The following is a 21,698-nucleotide window of genomic DNA, read 5'->3' on the forward strand; positions in this document are numbered from 1 at the left end:
CGGAGTTGCCATCAAGCCGTGTGCTACGACTTCTCCAGATGCTATCCAGGGTGCCCCGCAAGATGAAATATCTCATTTTGGGAGCACCAGCAACACCAACACAACCCTCAGCAACCTTTAGGGTCTTGTCATGGAAGGTCTCCAACATTTAGGATCAACAGTTGCACCCACGTCTGCAAGTTCCTAACACAAACTGTGTGCAAACACATTAGAAACAGTCTGATCTTGGAGCCTGGCCAGGTCCATCCACACCCGCCTAGTAGGTGGTAAGCCTACTGGACCGAAGCTGAATTTTCAGATTAGTAGCAACAAGTCTGTGGTCAAAATTCACAAACTGTGCACATCTGTAGACCCTGAAGTTCTGTAAGAGCCTCCAGTGTCTGCCCATGAAGATGTGATTGATCTCCCTCATCGTACCACCAGTAATGGAGTACCATGTCCAAGGATGCAGCTCAGGGCGTCAGAACCAGGATCCAGCAATCTGCAGCAACTGAACTTTTGTAATGTCAAGGAACATAGAGTCACTTTCACCATGGTTGCCAAACCCATGGGGACCAACACAAACCTCAAAGCCAGCTCTGTCAGTGTCGGTGATTGTTTTGAAGTCACCCATGACCAGAGGACTGTCACCTTGCAGGCACCAAACAAACACCAAGCTAAGAAGCACGGTCAGAGCATACACTGAGACAACAGACAAGGCATCCAGAGATTATCTTAATCTCAGTCTCATAATACACTCATTGAAAGGAGTGACATTAGACACCATCAGAAGGAGCCAATCCAGCACAGCCACAGCTACTCCCTGAGTATGACAGTCATCAGAGTGTCCAGACCAATAAAAGGTGTACCCACCTACAGAGATCTAACCAGTTCCAGGTCTGTACACCACAGAGAGTGCCGCCATGGAAATGCAGAGTTTACGAAGCTCGTCTGACAGCAGAGGAAGATAAATCACGATGCCGGAGAAATAAGATGTTCCAATCGTCTACCCAGATGGGCTGCCTCAAATTGGGATCTGAGTGCTGCCGTGCAGCGGGTGACGCCTCAGCACCACACCAGTTCTGATCCCCAACAGGCCTGACCCCATTGGCTCTCTAGTGGTTTTAACTCTTCCCAGGATGAGGCTCCCAAGAGCTTTCCCTCATCTCCTTTATAATACAGGCAAGCCTTCCTATAAGCGGACGTAGCAGAGCTATTCCCATGGAGAGCAGAAACATTCTGTTTTATATATGTAATATACTTTCAGAACATGTATTGCTTGGCTTCAAAAATATTTTGAACCACGATTCTGGGTACTGAAGTTCCAATATTGTTTGCCGTACAGTGGATTTGAGACAATCTTATGGCCAAGATGGGATCCAAACATTCAGCTATATATACTGTCTATATTCTGAAGAATCTTGCCTTTTGTCCTCGTAGTAGAGTGTTGTAAATTCATGCAAGTTCTGTATTGCACAGCCTGAAAGAAGGAGCTACTGCGCATTTGCCAGTGCAGAGACACATTTGTCTTAGGGCTTACCATAAGCCTCCTGGAGTGGGGGCTGTGCTGTCTTTACTATAGGAAATAGATTTTCTAGCAATGACAACCTCTCGTTGTAACAGCATGTAATTTAGAGCTGTCATATCCCTGCATTGTGAGCTCTCTAAAAAGAGCATCAGTAGCAACAGATGCTGAAATATGCTGAGTCATGAAACCTTAAGTTGTCCTAATAAAATGCTGCTCTAGTGTCCATTTTTGTAGCTGGTAATATTTTAAAGTTACAGCACCGCTTGACTTTAGTTGGGAGTCCACGGAGTGTAAATGTTTGCCCCTGCCTTGAGCCCAGTGCTGCCAGGGTAGGCGTCTGGCCTCAACAACCCTGAGTTGGACTGAATAGGTATGAAAATGCTTTGTTATGTTAAAATAACAGGTGGCACAGGTGTGAAATAACAATGGGTATACATCATTCTGTTAAATTTATGCTTGGGGAAAATGCTATACAAATAAGCTTCTTAAAATTAAAATGATAAGAAAAAAAAATATTTTTCAGGTACTTCAGATTTTAGAGTTCACTGACAGCAGGCCAATTCTGCTACTCCACCTGTCTATGTGAAGGAGGGTTTGAATGGTTAGCTCTCAGACCTGATGTGACTTTAATTGCTGAATAATAACTTCTTCCAATTTCATGGCTGACCCCGCAGTTAAGACTCTCCTGGACTCACAGAATGCTCACTGTTCCATTCCTTTCTATTAAAACAAGTCTTTTTTTTCCTCCCTTGTCGATTTGTCCTGATTATCTGTTTCTGACACTTGAGCCTGCCAGTCTTGCTTTTAACTGGGCCTACCTCAGAAATTGCTTGTCACATTTGCTGACATAAATAATTTCTTCAAGTGGTCAGACAGCTGAACAAATAGGCAGGAACTGACCAAATATGATTCTAAATGGACCACAGACAATTCATGGCAGCAGAATTAAATGAGTAAAATCCATCCATGAGACAGGTAGTGCCAGACACAGCTGAAGAAAATCAACAGAAAATGCAGCGACCTTTCTATATCCACATGGGACCTTGATTTCACTAAGCAGAGGTGTGGATAAAAAAAAAATGCTGCATCACAGATCATCTTCATGAAGTGAGTTGTCCTGTACAGGAATCAGTAAATTATAGTCCTGTTTGGATACTTGTTTTATTTATATAATAATAAAACATTTTATTTATATAGCACCTTTCCCATGCTCAAGGCACTTACAGAATATAATAAAGAACGGCAGCGTATACAGTATATAGCATTGTACAAACCAGATAAATAAATAAAGAAGATTAAGACAGTGAATTCTGGAAAAAAAAAACAGACAACATAATTGATGGCATAGCACACACACACAGGTTACATTAGCATCTTGACAGAGAGGTAAACTGAGAGAAGGGTAATAAAGTCAAGTAGAGCTAAAAGCCTTCCTGAACAGATGAGTTTTGAGTTGTTTTTTAAAAGAATTCGTGGATTCAGCTGATCTGATTAATTTCGGTAGGTCATTCCAGAGTCTGGGCGCTATATAGCTGAAGGCCCTGTCACCCATGGAGTGTAGATTAGTGTGGGGCACAACAAGATTGCCAGAATCAGAGGACCTTAGTGGGCGGGCAGGCACATAGTGATGGAGAAGGTCACTGATGTAGTTTTGGTGCGAGGTTATTTAAAGCTTTGTAGGTTATTAGTAGGATTTTATATTCGATTCTGTAGGACACAGGAAGCCAGTGAAGACGGAGCAGGATGGGTGTGATGTGCTCGCTGCTGCTGGTTCGAGTAATGACTCTTGCAGCTGAGTTTTGAATAAGCTGGAGCTGTGATATAAGATTAGAAGGGGCACCTGCCAGTAGGGAATTACAATAATCGATGCGGGATGTGATAAAAGCATGAACAAGTTTCTCAGCATTATATGTCAACAAATCAAACACTAAAAACTGATGTTGGTACAGCAATAAAGTATTTCCTTTAACATTTATTTAAAAATGGTGAGAAAAAGACTGGTGATTCCATCCCTCCTCACCACTTAAATGAAAAGTGTTGCAAGTAACTGCTTTCAACGGGTCACATTCTTGAAAAGATTACATATGTACTGAAAAATAGTTGGAAATGATAAAGTATTATTAACTAAGGTTTTAGTACACAGAAAATGCTAGGGATACAGAATAAGAATTTTGCATTTTATCTGAAGATTTTTTTCTTAAGCTATAAGGTGGCATAGTTGTGATGTTTTCACTGCTGCAATCTCGATGGATTTCAGTGACTCTGACTCAATTGCCAACTTAGTCAGCAGGAGGCTGTACATTCTCATGGGGAGTTACTGTCTGACTTCAGTTGAATATATGCCAGACAGCCAGCCAAACAATATTATACCTGCTGCAAGACTGTACCCTGTACAATGCTCTGAGGAGCTACATCTGGATGCAGGAGACACCAGTGGCACAAAAGCTATATGGCAGCCTGGGGGATAGCACACATCGGCATTTGTCAGAGAGGCCAGTGTGTCCATTTGAGTGGAAGAAAAGAAGAAGACGACTTGAAATGAAATGCCAATTAATTACATTTGACAGCTTCTGAATCCACCTTTTCTAATGACCAGCTGGAGCTAATGGCAACAGCACCGAGTTCAAGGTGGGAAGCATCCCTGTACAGGGTTGTAGAGGGTGCAAACCTATAAATACCTGGGAGTGCAGCTGGATGATAAATTGGACTGGACTGCCAATACTGATGCTCGGTGTAAGAAAGGACAGAGCCGACTATACTTCCTTAGAAGGCTGGCGTCCTTCAAAATCTGCAATAAGATGCTGCAGATGTTCTATCAGATGGTTGTGGCGAGCGCCCTCTTCTACGAAGTGGTGTGCTGGGGAAGCAGCATAAAGAAGAGGGACGCCTCACGCCTGGACAAACTGGTGAGGAAGGCAAGGAGCTGGACAGTATGACATCTGTGGCGGAGCGACGGGCACTGAGCAGGCTCCTGTCAATAATGGAGAATCCACTGCATCCACTGAACAGTATCATCTCCAGACAGAGGAGCAGCTTCAGCGACAGAATGCTGTCACCGTCCTGCTCCACTGACAGACTGAGGAGATCATTCCTCCCCCACACTATGCGACTCTTCAATTCCACCCGGGGGGGTAAACGTTAACATTATTCAAAGTTATTGTCTGTTTGTATACCTGCATTGTTATCGGCATTGTTATCACTCTTTAATTTAATATTGTTCTTTATCAGTATGCTGCTGCTGGAGTATGTGAATTTCCCCTTGGGATTAATAAAGTATCTATCTATCTATCTATCTATCTGTACAAGATGCCAGTCTATCACAGGGCACATTCATGCGCACAGCCACAGAAGTTACTCGAGATCCACCATCAGATTATCTTCCCTGAGATGACATTAGTGAATCTTGAGCTTGGAATTACAGAACTGCATTCTTTACTGCTGTACTAAAAAAGAATTTTCTTGGCTTGATGGCCAATTGGACTTCTATCTGCAAAGGTGGCTGTTATGTAGCAGCAGTCTCTGCCTCTCAGCTTTGCACTGCTTGCCCCTGCTATTACAGATACTCACTGTTGAGCTAATTTAGACTTGCTAATGATCTCAAGCAGTATGCCTTTGAGGTGTGGGAAGGATCTGGTGTAACTAGAGAAAACTATGAGCAGCAGGAAAAAGACGCCAAAAGGCATCAATGTTAACCACTCATGACATAGATATGCAGGTTTTTTCTTTATAAACTGCACTAAAAAGCTAATTAAAAATACCACTTATGCACATAAAAACATGCAAGAATAAAAAAGGAAGAATGTTAATGATATATCAGTGGCAGTTGATAAGCAGTAAGAACTGTTAGAAAAAAGCCTCTGTAGCAATCTCTGCATGAATGGTCGGTTGCTGGAGTAGAGATTTCAACCAAACTTGACGAAGCAAGATTTATGTTACAGCCCGGACTTGTGCATTTTTTCTGTTTCATTGATGTAATACTTATTTTTTTTCACATTTCTGTTTCATTTCTGTTTGAATTGTTTCTAATGTCATACTGTATGTTTAAATGATCCACCATTCCATGTGATCTGAGGATGGAACCATAAGAGACAGGGCCACCATAACACCATACCTGAGGGACTGCCCTCATCCTTTATATTCTGGTAGATAAAATGGCTTCCCTTAGGTTGTCATTAAGCGTTGTTTGGAGTTTGCTCTGTAAGAATTGCTTTCATTTAATTATCTGGTTTTGTGGATTTTTGCTCTGCCCAACAAACATGGCCAAATGGGGCTGATGCATCGAAAAATAACCACAAACAGGCCAGGAACCTGACTGGCCATCCCAATACAGGCTCATGTCAGACAAGCTTGTCCCATAAATCTACCTTTGGCTTTCAGACTGGCTAGGCCCAGAGTAGGTCAAACTGGCTTAAGAGTTGAAAATATAAAGAAATATCCCACAATAGCAAAAATGCCTACAAGAAAGGATAAATGCAAATCTGTGACTTGAACAAAGAAGGGCAAGAAAGAACCTTTATAAATGATGTATTTATTTAGCAAAATAGACAAAATAAAAGAAAATGCACAAAAGAATCAAAAAAGGAGATGATTAAAAAGCCTCAAAACACAACCCAGGAGAAAAATCCAATACATAGAGCAAAATAGTCAGAAAATCTGAATATCCATGAGAAAAACAATATTTACAAAACAAAAACTCCAACGAAACTAAATGAACTGCTACTAGATTTCTTCTGCTCACTGCCCTTGATAGCCAGAAGGAAAAACCAGCAGCAGTAGTGTCAGAGTGGACCCGCCTCCTGGGGATCCACCCACAAGAACATTTAAAGGGTACACAATTACAGAATCACAAAAAAAAGCAACAACAAAAACAAAGACATGAAAAAAAAAAATTAACAAAAATTGAAAACCAGACACTAAATAAAACCCCGGGAAATCACCCTGGCTCTATCAAGAAGTTTTGAGAAGGACTGGGAAAAAGCTATTGTGAGCAAACACAAATAAGGTTAAAACCAGAACATCAAATTCTCTTTCGCCAAAACCAAAACAAGAAACAAAAATCATTGTGCACTATACATGATTAAATCCAGCGTGATCAGAATGCTTCCAAACTGAGATACCTTCATGCATGAAATGGTTGTGTAAATGTTTCAGTTTTTCTACTCACACCACTGGACACACACATGGTTTTCTTTTCACATGTTAGAATACTAATCAAATACACTTTCACATGAACAACTGTAAGAGCGTTTCTTGTATCCATCACCAGATTTTATATTTTAATGTGTAGTATGATGTTGTATTCAGTGTCTGTTGTTAGTACTGTACTAACATCACTAGCCACCAGAAGACATGCACATAATAATTTAATTTTATTATGTACAGAAGACAAACTAAGCAATCAACTTTCATTGCTTGCTTTACTAATCACTAATAGCAGTCCCACTATTCCACCCTTACCCTCCAAATCATCCCAGATTCTACTATACAGTATTTAGCCACAACTAAATAGTCTGGATATCGTGTTTTTTACTTGTATTCACCTTGTTATGTGCATGGATGCTAGGTGTTTCTCTTGGTGTTGCAACTATGCTGCCTGGCAATAAAGCTCAAGTTCAGGTTAAAAAAAGTATTCCAAATTGAAGGGCACACTTTATTTGAAAGTCCTTGTATGATTAAGATTCAAAGAAGGACAGACTTGTGCAATATAAAATGTCTCTTCTTAAAATAGTATATACAGTATATGCTTGTGTGAACCCCAGCAGGAGTTTTACCTCATAACAACCTCTTCAGTATCGCAATACCTGCAAGACGAGTTTCACCTAACAGCATCAAAGAGAATTATACCAATAGAAGCAATAAAATTACAAAGGAACTCACCACAAATATTGAAAAATGAACTGGTAGGCAAATTTTGTTTTATCTGATGCAGACCTGTATGCATGTTTTCCTGCAGTTTTGAGCTAATAATTTAATTGTACAAGCATCTAAATATTCGATGGAACAAAACCTCTTCGACAGTATATAAGGCTGCCCATGTGAAACATGAATAGAGAAAGGCACATCTCAATATGTTCGACATTTACACTTGACATAAGCACTGTGACATCACATTACTGAAACTTTTAGCATGACTTACTGAAAATTAGAGGTCACCACTTTTCTCTTTTAATGTCTCAACAACATATGCAACTTATGTAATGGCAAAAAGAAATACAACAAACACTGCAGCAGTACAAATACTTATGAAAAATGAACATATACAATAATGAAAAGTACAATTATGAAGTACTTATTGTACAACACCACAGAAAACAATTCTAAACAGATATCCATGCATTTAGATCTTTATTCTTTTCCTTGCTATGTTACACTAATTTCTTTACACAAATTAAATTCTTACATTTTCAAATGAATGAGTCCTTGACATGGTGTCACAGGTTAGCTTATTTGCAAGCTAGCCAACATTTCCAGCTGTTTACATTTAACTGCCATGGAAAAAGCAAACAAATAATTTCAGTTTGTGCTTTCCTGCTCCTTTCTGATCATTTTGCTAGGCAACTGCAATTTTCATTGTTGCAGACAAACAGTGAGTGAAAAAGTAACTTTATTTGCATTAAACTATTCACATTATTTGTGCATGTTAAGTTATTTACATTAAATTAATTCAAAAGTGCAAGTCTGAAAAAAAATCTTCATGGAAAAGCATTTGAGCATCATTCACCTGTCTTAATGTGAGGCAAAATCTCATACAGAAATTACAAAATAACATTACCTTTTTAAACAACATTTTTGTCAATTTTATTTTATACTTATATATGGGAACATTGATGACGTGTTCAATGTTTGCATCATAGATATTCGTTTCTGCTTATGCTGTCAGATCAGATGTCATTATTTGAATATAATATGAATGTATCTGAAAACATCTTTAGTCAAAATCAAAAGTTGACATTCGACTATAAAAGAACAGTCATTTTTTTAACCTTGTTTCAGCATAACTCGAGACATTCTATGTAGCACTGCTGTATTTTGCACTAAAAACAGATTTAAACCACCTCTAGCACTGTAAAAGTATTATTCTGCAATCTTGATATCATTCCTGTTCATTTTTGAATACAAGATCCCCAATTTGCTATTACTGTATTTTCTTTTTTGAAGAAGATGCCATTTCCCTACAACAAATTTCAAGTCTTACTGCATGTCAACCAAGCAATTCCCATGCATTCTCCCAGAATTTTTGATTGTAACAGTGTGTAAAGGTGAGTTGTCACATATGCAATTTATTTGCTACCTTTTACGCTCAGCTGTGACATGAGTCATGCATAGGTGGCTACTGTTAATGAAACATTAAAACACACAAAAAAGTACAAACAAATAGAGCTTTCAGCTTAAATTCAAGTATATTTAAATATTTACTTATTTTTAATATTCAAACCTTAATTTTTGCAGAATTTATAAAATTTGACAGCCTCAACCTCTGACAAGCTTCTCTGCTGCATGGTCAAGTTACTGTATGTATGCATTGTAATTTCCCAGCCACGAAAATGGGAATTGGTGTGGATGTCAAAAGTGCCCTTATTTTTATTTTATTAATAGAATTAATAATATTAATGCAATTAGAATTGTGATACTATTATGTATAGTTTTATATAAAAAGGTTTTCAAATAACATAGTATCTTGAACTCTGATTGAGTGTAAGTATGTAAATGCGGTGTTGAAATTACACCTGTTTGTGTTTTAGTATATACAAGAGGATACTGTACACACACACACATACATACATACATTCATACATACACCCATATATATATATAATATATATATATATATATATATATATATATATATATATATATATATATATATAGATATATATATATATATATGTGTGTGTGTGTGTGTGTGTGTGTACAGGTTAAATTCTGTTACAACGAAGTGTCAGGGACCTAAAAAATATTTTGTTGCAATGAAAATTTCGTAGTAATGAGATTCTGAATTTGTCACTATAGTGCTTTCTTTAACTTGTGTCCAGGCATTTGCGATCATTTCAATAGCTTCTTTCATGTTAATGTTCATCTCTTCCTGTCTGTGCTGACGAGAATTTTTCTCAGCATTTCCTTGCGATAATACACTTTCAGGGTGCGAATAATGCCCAAACCCAATGGCTGAAGCACTGCCGCGCAATTGAGTGGGAGGAACTCAACACAAACATTATGTAAATGTGGAAGCATGCTGTGGGCAGCAAAGTTATCAATCAGAAACAGAATCTTCCTTTTCTCCTTCTTCACATTGTGAGGTTTCTGAACTCTTTTGGGATCCCCCCCCCCTTCCCCCAGCCCAAAAGGACAACACGCCAAAGTGCATCCAGAAGTGCGATTGCGTGCCGGGGCAACAGCAGGTTCACAGCACTGCAGCGGAGCACCGTGGAAGCAAATCCAAGCCGATTGTGGTCGCGCTATAAGTGCCTGTCGTCGATGGGTAATGCAAGGAACATTATAAATGCATAGTACGAGGAAAGTTCGAAGAAAGAGAAACATTTACAATGTTTCTGTTCGGGGATCGTTGTGCACAACCGAGCTACAACCATAGAACTAACTGCTCTGAGGATGATTCATTTTGGGCACTTCGTTGTAATGAAAGTGTCTGCTGAATGTACTTCCTAGTAACAAGATTTTTATAGGCTCTGTCTCATGGGGAAACTGTTGGGACCATAAAAATACTTTGTTGTAATGAAAAGTTCATTGTAACGATATTTGTTGGAACGGAATTTGACCTGTGTACCATTGACCTCTGTGTATATATATATTAATCAGAGTATAGCATCAAGTCAATGAAACTTCTTTCAACTCTACCAAACAACTCATAAAATCGGATGGAGTAACAATGTTAATGGCTAATAACAACCCAAAAGCAGATTTTCAACTGCATACTTGTTCAAAAGTAGAAGTTTCATCTTAAAGGATAACTTTGGTATTTTTCAAATTGAAGTTATTTTTTCACAATCATGGTATATATTAATTTGCCACATGAAATTACATTCTAAAGTGAAGCATTTTTTAAAATAACTTCTAAAAAATTCCTAGCCTGTTCTTGTGCACTATAATTAAGGTAAAGAGAAAAGGGATCTGCTGTGAAAAGAGAAGCATTAAAACTTACCAAATGTGTTTATTTTTCATGCCAAGATTGTTACTGAGTTTTGATTTGTGTCTTGAGATTGCAGACATATTTCAAAACAGCTTATCCATATCATTTAATTAAGGAAAAAACAAACAAAAAGTTAAACATTTTTGTGAGATTCTGCCATTTTAAAATGAGATTGGCTGTGTGCTTTACTTTGCTGCTAGTCCTCCTCTGTAGCACTCTTTAGGATCAGGGGTGCATTTGAGGCTTAAAGAGTCATCTCCAAGTGCTGTTACTCACATTATTGAATGGTGATATCTAGATGTGAACTGCTGACCCAGTCCTGCTGAGAACTAAAAAAGTCACTTTTTTTTTTTAAGATCTTCACTCACAGTCTGTGATTATACAGAAGATTATTGCATCCACTGAAAAAAAATGTCTACATTATTTTGCAAACATATTGTCTACTGCTATCATAATGCATGTGCATGCTTAGGCAGTCTAGCAAGACAGAGGCTGAGCATGCACATGACATGTAATCAAGCCACATGAACTGATAAATAGACATTTAGTTTTAGGTTGAAGTTTAGTAAGTTAAGAACAGAAACTTTAGAATAGGAGGAGTGGTAGGAGAGAGGTGTCATTTCTGTCTCACAGCACCAGGTTTGCATGAAGTCTGCATGTTCTCCTCTTGAGTTTATGCATCGATTGGTATCAGTGGATGTTCGCGAGTTTAGTCACTCAAATACGTTTTTAGATATTTTATTACCATATCCTGGGCAACAACTCAACATATACTATAAAATTCAATAAATGGTTTGTGGTGTCTTATTTTGAGTCTTTTGCACACCCTTTGCTTTTTTAATATTCTAATTTTTTTTCATCATGCATGTACACGTCATGACACGGGAAATAATGCTGAGTGTTTTTTAGTGTAGTGAACATACCACAAGATGGTATCAACATGCAGGCTACTTGGTTCCTTCAAAAAATCTAAGACTTTTATAAAAAATGCTATGCTGTGTAAATAATTCAGTTCAGATTTATTGTTAAGTGTACAAAGTAAATGTGCACTTCAGCACCACTCTGCTATTCAGCAATAGGCCATGTAAAATAACAACAGAGAATGCAATAGAAGAAGGCACTGTTTAAGAAAAAAATACCATGATGTGTGCATCTGTCCACCATTACAAGAAATGACAGAACATAACTGTTGAATAAACAGAATTGTAGAGACCAACTAGCTCAATGAGAAGCCTGAACTCCACCCGTAACTCCCGCTGCAAACAAGAAATGTATGCTTATTTTAAGAACCAAGAAACTGTGATAAAATTTCCAGTTTACTTTTGTTGTTACAAACATGCCTATGAAACACAGAAGACAAGTTTGTCCTAAATCGAAACCTCTGTTGCCTCAAAGTGGACAATTTTAGGAAAGTTTACAGTGCATCCAGAAAGTATTCACAGCGCATCACTGTTTCCACATTTTGTTATGTTACAGCCTTATTCCAAAATGGATTAAATTCATTTTTTTCCTCAGAATTCTACACACAACACCCCAAAATGACAATGTGAAAAAAGTTTACTTGTTTTTTTTATTAAAAGTTTTTTTTTTATTAAAAATAAAAAAACTGAGAAATCATAAGTATTCATAGCCTTTGTTCAATACTTTGTCAATGCACCTTTGGCAGTAATTACAGCCTCAAGTCTTTTTGAATTTGATGCCACAAGCTTGGCACACCTATCCTTGGCCAGTTTCGCCCATTCCTCTTTGCAGTACGTCTCAAGTTACATCAGGTTGGATGGGAAGCGTCGGTGCACAGCCATTTTAAGATCTCTCCAGAGATGTTCAATCGGATTCAAGTCTGGGCTCTGACTGGGCCACTCAAGGGCATTCACAGAGTTGTCCTGAAGCCACTCCTTTGATATCTTGGCTGTGTGCTTAGGGTCGTTGTCCTGCTGAAAGATGAACCGTTGCCCCAGTCTGAGGTCAAGAGCGCTCTGGAGCAGGTTTTCATCCAGGATGTCTCTGTACATTGCTGCAGTCATCTTTCCCTTTATCCTGACTAGTCTCCCAGTCCCTGCCTCTGAAAAACATCCCCACAGCATGATGCTGCCACCACCATGCTTCACGTAGGGAAGGTATTGGCCTGGTGATGAGCGGTGCCTGGTTTCCTCCAAATGTGACGCCTGGCATTCACACCAAAGAGTTCAATCTTTGTCTCATCAGACCAGAGAATTTTCTTTCTCATGGTCTGAGAGTCCTTCAGGTGCCTTTTCGCAAACTCCAGATGGGCTGCCATGTGCCTTTTACTAAGGAGTGGCTTCCGTCTGGCCACTCTACCATACAGGCCTGATTGGTGGATTGCTGCAGAGATGGTTGTCCTTCTGGAAGGTTCTTCTCTCTCCACAGAGGACCTCTGGAGCTCTGACAGAGTGACCATCGGGTTCTTGGTCACCTCCCTGACTAAGGCCCTTCTCCCCCGATCGCTCAGTTTAGATGGCCGGCCAGCTCTAGGAAGAGTCCTGGTGGTTTCAAACTTCTTCCACTTACTGATGATGGAGGCCACTGTGCTCATTGGGACCTTCAAAGCAGCAGAAATTTTTTTCTGTAACCTTCCCCAGATTTGTGCCTCGAGACAATCCTGTCTCAGAGGTCTATAGACAATTCCTTGACTTCATGCTTGGTTTGTGCTCTGACATGAACTGTCAACTGTGGGACCTTATATAGACAGGTGTGTGCCTTTCCAAATCATGTCCAATCAACTGAATTTACCACAGGTGGACTCCAATTAAGCTACAGAAACATCTCAAGGATGATCAGGGGAAACAGGTTGCACCTGAGCTCAATTTTGAGCTTCATGGCAAAGGCTGTGAATACTTATGTACATGTGCTTTCTCAATTTTTTTATTTTTAATAAATTTGCAAAAATCTCAAGTAAACTTTTTTTCACGTTGTCATTATGGGGTATCGTGTGTAGAATTCTGAGGAAAAAATGAATTTAATCCATTTTGGAATAAGGCTGCAACATAACAAAATGTGGAAAAAGTGATGCACTGTGAATACTTTCCGGATGCACTGTAACTGCTTTTGTTTCATGCTGCACCCCGTTGTCCTTTATCGCCATTATAAAACACAAGAGTAGGCTAAATATTTTTTTTTTTTTGTAATTTATAAAAAAAAATGCTTCTCCTTAGAATGCAATTTCTTGAGGCAAATTAACATACAGTGAATTCAGAAAGTATTCAGACCCCTTCACTTACTGCACACTTTATTGTGATGTAGATTTACTTTTGCCCATGCCGTGACTGTGAAAAAATAAATTTGACTTGAAGGTACCAAACTGCTGCAAGTTAAAACAGTAACAGGCAAAAAGAAAACAAGCAATCACCATATACTACACACAGTCAAACAAACAGTCTTCTGAGATAGATCTTTCAACAGCAAATGTGAGTTCTTTATTACAGCTACAAATGAACTAAACCTGGTACTCTAAAATCTTGGCAAACTTTAAAATGCGGTAAAGAAAGAAAACAAAGTCTGAGAGTGAATGAGAGTCAAAACATATGGTCCTAAATAATACTGTAGTTAAGTATATAATTCATGGTGAACACCATAATAAGGTAATGAATGACTGCAAAACTTTGTTGAACCTATGCTTCATATTTATTAATTTCCTTTCATTATTCCACCACAATGCCCCAAAGGTTTTGGATTAAATACAGTAATGTAGTTGTTAACAGTGGTAAAGAACTTTATTCAGAAGATGACAGAATCACAGGTGGCGCAGTGGTAGTGCTGCTGCTTTGCAGTAAGGAGACTGTGGAAGATTGTGGGTTCACTTCCTGGTTCCTCCCTGTGTGCATAGCGCTTTGAGTACTGAGAAAAGCGCTATATAAATGTAATGAATTATTATTAATATTATTATTATTAAAAATACCCAAAACATTGTTGGACCTCAGTGATAGGTAGGACTGCTCTCAGGCAGGTGGTGGCCTGGTTTGTTTTTTTGACAATGGCTCGTGTACACATAGGCACCTCTCTCAAAAAAATCTCCCAAGCTGTAGTTCCTACCTTTGTCTAGAGACGAGTCAGGAGTGCTGAAATCCATCAAGCTGTTGATTTCTGATTTGAAGCAAATTTCTGAATCTGTCTTTTGCCTTTGGTGAACAGAAGGGTCTGTAAAAGACAAAAAAAATTCTAGAATCAATTTGTGAACTAATGTCAATACTAAGATGCATTACAAATGATAAATGACCACAAGGCCAAAGAAGACAGAATCCTTTGGAAGTGACTGCTTCCCACCTTTTAGAAAGAAACAATTGTCATGATTCCTTTTTTTTTTTGTACATCATATGAAAAACACTATTTAGCTTAAAGAGACTGTGGGAGAAGGGTGTGAAGTCATCACTGAGAATTTATTAATTTATTTGACACATACTTATTAAAGACAGTCAGCTGTAGCCAAAGGGTAAACCGTCAATCTACACAACGAAAATGCCATTAATGATAAACATACAAAATTACTGTGAGGCTAAGAAGGTCTTAGCAGATCCTGCAAAGCACTGCACATCAATCTACTCTCTGTATAATCCAATGCTTCTCTAATTTATTAATCAATACCTGTAATGCTGCATCACTGCCCACAAGCAATACAGAGGTGCCCCTGCTGTTTTAAACTCTTTTCATTTAAAGCCATATCTGGAATATCCACTCTGGAATTTTCCTGGTGACAGAATGTATATGCAATGATCTGAATTCATAGCTAGAAGCCAAGTGTCTACTCATTTATATTGCAGCATTTTTCAGACTGACAAATCTCAAAAAGCAAAGGAACCATCTTTTCTACAACACTGTCAAACAAAGCTGCAAGTGCTGTAGTTAAGCTGCAGTGAATATCCAAGTGAGGAGTCTCCAAATGCAGAAAGGAGAAAACAAGACAGGATGCAGGAAAAAATAAAAGTATGAAATGTGGTTTAATTTGACCTTACAGAAAGAGTATTAAAAAAGCATAACTGATGTGTATCCAGAAAGACTTTGACAGAACTCCTTCTCTGTTATCTCATGGGTATCTTTATTACTTCCCACCTCTCTTTCTGCATTTCAGCAATATAATCACCTCTCAATAAATATTTGTGTCCCACTTTCCTGAGCTCCCTGTTCATCTTGGAATCAACCTCTTCCATTTCCAAAGCCCCCAGCTATGTGTGTTTAGTTCATTCGTATGCTGCTACTATCTGCTCCAGCCATCTGTGTATCCAGTCAACTCATTTATGCACATTTTTCAAATTCTCTAATCAATGTCCACTTCCAGGAAAGGCATGGTGATGGTCTGGCAGACCTCCCAAAATCTTACTGTAACAAGCCCTCCTACTTACCCACAGATTTAGAAGATCACTTGTAACATACATGCCGTTTTTGATTGCCTGATGACTATCAGAATTAATTGCTTCAACTGAGGACTGCTGTTAGAGGACTCATATTTAAGTATCATCTTTAAAGTCCCCTGGGCCCATTGTTTAAATTATATAACTAGATAGTTTCCTTTCAGTCTTCTAATTATAAAAATTCTAAAATTCCCAGAATATTCTATTTCTTTTATTTTACTGTTAGTAAAAGGCAATTTTAAATCTGAATGAAAAGAGAGAATACAGAAAATAGTACCCAGCAATTGTTGGTAAATTGTGTTTATTAAAAATATAAACTCAGTTCAGTTCTTCTTATTTTTATAAAATACAACTAGGCTCATATTACTGTAACAACCTTACAGATAAAATACAAATTGCTCTCTTACAAATGACATAATGCATACACACACACAAAAAAAGATTAAATTAAATGCATAATAAAAATAAGCAATTTAAAAGTGGTTAACATAAATGGATTCTAAAAGTATACTATATACCCATTAATGGCATCATTGAGAAATAAATATAATACAGAACTTTCAGATTTGTTTTCTTCATGCAGTGTTGAGTTCCCCAAAGCCTTTAATTTTAGAGACATTTGATGTTTATTAATGTCTGCACTTGAGCAAAACTACTGGGGCAATTACAATGGGATGGATTAGGACTTAGGAGCATCATAGTAAGCATGGAAGATACACTGAAACACCCACTAACTGGAACCCATCTAAAAGGAAATAATGTGTTAGAGGTTGGGCTTTTAATTAAAGGCATTGAGTCTGCCTGAAAATAACATTTCATTACTTCACGCTATTTTCAGGATAGAAAAGCACTGCATTATGTTCAGTCTAAATAAATCGATAAAAAAAACAAAACAGTTTAGAACTGGACTAAAAAGATTCCGGATGCAGCTTACTGTCTGGAGGTAGGCCATCTCTCATAGATAATAAACATACAGTAACATGGGTAGGGGGAACCTGAAGACCTCCATGCCAAAAAAAAAAAAAACAGGGCTTACCATATGCCTAGTTTTTAAGGAGATTTTCTCATTTTCTCTCCTTAAATCTCCACCTGGCATTTGATTTCTTAAATATTTGAAAAGCTTTAGATAGGTGCCCTGCATTTACATTTTCAAGCAAATCAAATTTTGTTTACATAAAACCCAACAGCTGTGAGTAACAATTGAACACTGATTATAAGACAAGCAGATCTCACACCATGTCCAGCACTCCTTTAAGCAAAAGACCTGCAAACTCAATCGATCCAATCTCAAAACAAGATTGTAACATCATAAGCAGAGAGCAGAAATATTTTCTATATGGACAGAAAAAATAATTCAGCAAGAAAATCTTCAAATGGTGTGAGGGGAATTTCAGGTAGGTTACACTTTCAAGATCATACAGAATTATTGAAGTGATCTACTTGAGAATGCTGATAGCAACAACTCCTATCCACATGTGGATAGCACTATGCTGAACCCTTCACCATTCTGTTAGAAATTACATGAAATACATATCACCACACTGATGAGAGATGCATATGCACATTATACATAAATATACAATGCACATAAACCCCCCAAACATATACAGCGAGGCAGGTGGGCAAAAGTAGGTTTACAGTTGTTTGTACGGAAAAAGACATGCAGGTTATGATAAGTACAATTGTTTTTTTTTATTCAATAGCTTTAACTTTATTAACTCAAAAGAATGTCACAACGGCACAGTGCACTTGGGTACAATCTCGCGTACTCATAACTGTAAACCTACTTTTACTCACCTCTGTATATATACACACACACACATACATACAAACATACATAGTCAAGCGTGTACAGCAGCTGTCCTTTTGTCTTACTGCTTTGTCTTGTGGGACGTTAAAGTATCTCTCGCGGAACATCAAAGTGTCTTCCGAGAAGTTTTTTTTTTTTTTTTTATTATAATATATATATATATATATATATATATATATATATATATATATATATATATATATACACAGTATACACATACTCACACACATACATACACACACACTATATATATATATATCCTCTTTAATAAAATCCCTGTGTGCGTCCAGGTGTCCATGTGTGTGTGTCTTCTGGTGAAGTGCACATGCGCGGGGGCACGGTGCTATGCGCGATATTACTGTCAGAGAAAGTTAGAGGCGTTTTACGGAAATACAAACCAGTATTACTGTGAGAGGACATTAAAGGTACACAATGCAGTGACGCATATTACAGCCACATACAAGCCAGTATTACTGTCAGAGAAAATTAAAGGCACATTACAGACGCGCATGCCTGTATTACCGCCAGAAAAAATTAAAGGTATATTATGGACGTACAAGCCAGCAGACGTACAAGACAGTATTACTGTCACAGAAAATTAAACACACACAGTACACGGCGGCAGCCCACGAAGAACGGTCAGCTCAGCAAGTAAACATCAAAAAAGAAAGGCTGAAAGACAAAGAAAAATACGACCAACAAAAAGAATGAGGTCAAGGTCCCTTGCCATTTAATATAGACTGTTCGTACTAATGTTTATGCACTACTGTTCTAGCGTCCATTATTGTAACGGGCTAAATGACTAGTATATTTTATATTATATATATATATATATATATATATATATATATATATATATATATATATATATATACATACACACACACACATACATACATACACATATACATACATATCCACACACAAAAACGGTGGCTTCAGAAAGTATTCAGACCCCTTCACTTTCAGCACACTGTATTATGTTATAGATTTAATTTTAAATGACTACATTTGACATTTTTGGCCATCAATCCACTCATGTGAAACATGTTTTCAGAAATGTATGCAAATTTATAATCAAAAACTGACAGCTCTCATTCCTATATGTTTTCAGACACTTAATTCAGTACTTTGTAGATGCCCCTTATTTTGGCAGCAATTACAGATTCCTGTCTTCTTAGGGAAGTCTCTACTAGCTTAGCACACCTAGATTTGGGCAGTTTACCCCATTCATCCTGGCAGATCCTCTCAATTTCCATTAAATTGGATAGGAAGTGCCTGTAAACTGCCATTTTCAGATCACTTGCTGTATCTGGTTTAAGTCTGCTCTTTGGCTGGGCCACTCAAGAACACTCAGAGTCTTGTCCCGAAGCCACTTCAGCATTGCCTTGGCTATATGCTTCAGGTCATTGTAATGGTGAAAGCTGAACTGTTGCCCCAGTCTGAAGTCCTGTGTATTCTGGAACAGGGTTTCTTAGAGAATCTCTCTATAGTTCAGTTTCATTCACCCTTCAATTTTGATGAGTCTTCTTGCCCCTGCCACTGAGAAGCACCCCTATAGCGTGATGTTACTCCCACCATGCTTTACCCAGAGATGGTATTAGGCAGTTGATAAGCAGTGCCTGGTCTTCATCAGATAAATTGCTTCGAGTTTTGCTCAGAGAGTTGAATTTTCACATCATCAGACCAGAGGATCTTTTCCCTCTTACTCTTAGAGACCTTTAAATGCCATCTGGAATACTCCAAGCAGGAGTTTGCCACTCTACCATAAACACCTGAAAAGCCTGGATACTTGAGATTCCAGTTTTGGATTTTTAATAAATTTGAAATCCTCCCTGAAAACATGTTTTCACTTTGACCTTAAGGGTTATTGAGTGTAGATTGATGGGCAAAACACAATAAAGTGGGCAGAAAGTGAAGAAGTCTAATTACTTTCTGAATCAACTGTATATACAGTACAAGCACAAATGCACACATACATGATATACGCTTTACTTATGCTGCATGATATTCATTGCACTTTCCTCTTAAAGGCTTTTGATCAATATATTTAAACATCAGACTGAGCTACTGCAGAGTGTCAACCTACAGGGGAAAAAATGCACTCAACTCCACTTCCTGATGATCTTACAATAATTTTGCATGCAGTTTAACTCCTGGTATACAGTACATGAAGATCTGTCTAAATATACTGTAGATGCACAAATATGAATAATCAGATTTTTCTTCTTAAGTATTCTATGTATAAATATTACCACACCACTTTATGCTTTCGACATCTGTAGCAGGAGGTGCTTCAGCACATAGCCGTGATTGCTTGGACGTCCCTGAGACATGCTGTTCAGTCAAACACAGATTTGGAGGCAGGCCTGCTCACTTTTGTACTTAGCCAAGCGTGAAATACAGCAGGCAGAGGCCCATGGCAAGGTTGTAGAAAAAATGGATAAACCAAGACATTAATGTCTGAAGCTACAGTAAACTGTAAATGTCAATGTCGATATTCACAGTACAAACCAACATTTAGTTACTTCCTGGGAATTCAAATCATATTTTGTGAAAATTCAGAAATACTACCCATACCAAAATGTATTTCACAAATAAATGGACTTTATAAAGATTACAGTTTGGCAGGCATTGCGCTATGGAGGCTTTAAACTATAAGGCTGAGAGGTCAATTCCTTCAGCTAACTCACTAATGACTCGCTAATCACTTAACCTGTCTGGGCTCCAAATGAAAAAGATGTGTAGTATGTGTACAGTTGTAATGAATCTTATAACTCTTTATGTGAATACATAAAATGACTGGATAATAACACAAATAAACATGAATTATTTCAGGATTTCATCAAATGATTATTATTTAAAGGAGTAGTCCACCAAAAAATAATATATTTTTTACATGTCACTTACCCCGCATACAGTAGGTTTGTAATGATGGTCTAGAAGAAATTTAAATTCATGTTTCTCCTTGAATGAAGACCAATGCTGCGCCATAGCAAACAATATAAAAACGTCTTTGGAAAAATGTAATGCAATTCGTGTTGAATAATTCACAAAGTCAAGAATTCCAGTTGTATGCTCACAACAGGCAAAATGTATGCATTTTTGTTTTAAATGTTGTTAAATAATTTTATTTCATAGGAAACGTGTTCACACGGGAACGAGATTCTGAACTGAAGACAATGAGGGAGGGGTGTTTCTTCTGCATGCACTACTCTGATTTTCCCTAAATATTTACTTAAAATTATAACATCAAAATCATTATGTCTTGCCCATTGGATGACTTGACATGAGGATTACACAACACAAGTAACATGAGGTGTTTTTATGGACATTTTTTTGTTGTTTGCTGTGGTCCTGCATTGGTCTTTATAAATGGTTATTCTATCAGGAAGTTTGCTATTCTCTGTTCTCCACAAAAACCTCAGATTAGAATTTTTTCTCTGCTGTCACTCTAAACCACATGGGTAAGTAACTTTTAAAAAATGTATATAATTTTGGGTGGCACATTGCTTTAAGGCTGCCAATAAGCCTAACATGCACATCTTGCCCTGGTATGTGCATATGTGTGACAAGCTGCTGTGATATATGGCCGGCAGTTTATCCCGGCCAATACCCCCACGCCGCTAGATGGAGTCCTCCCTGCAACATGGAGGTGCCCCGAATTCCAGCAGGGCATCATGGACAATGGAGTTTTACTGCACAGCCCTGCTGGATACCGTGGGGGCCGCCAGGGGATGCTGCTGGGAGACACAATGATTTCTATTATAGACCGGAAGTGCTCCATAGTCACAGGGACAGAAGAAAGGAAGTACTTTCGGGCTGAAGAAAAAGGAGAGTTTTCCACCTGACCCGGAAGTGCTATGAAATCAC

At 38.0% G+C, this 21,698-nt stretch overlaps 1 protein-coding gene across 4 annotated transcripts in view; it reads right to left on the minus strand.

Moving 5' to 3' along the window:
• Positions 1–21,698, minus strand: part of kaznb (kazrin, periplakin interacting protein b) — a 645,457-nt gene that overhangs the window by 163,787 nt on the left and 459,972 nt on the right. For all 4 annotated transcript variants that reach the window (XM_028807799.2, XM_028807798.2, XM_028807800.2 and 1 more), the window contains exon 4: positions 14,703–14,807. In XM_028807799.2, coding sequence (XP_028663632.1) covers positions 14,703–14,807 — 105 coding nt within the window. The remainder of the gene's footprint in view (positions 1–14,702; positions 14,808–21,698) is intronic.

The sequence above is a fragment of the Erpetoichthys calabaricus genome, chromosome 8 (assembly GCF_900747795.2).
Source record: "Erpetoichthys calabaricus chromosome 8, fErpCal1.3, whole genome shotgun sequence".
Lineage (NCBI taxonomy): Eukaryota > Metazoa > Chordata > Cladistia > Polypteriformes > Polypteridae > Erpetoichthys > Erpetoichthys calabaricus.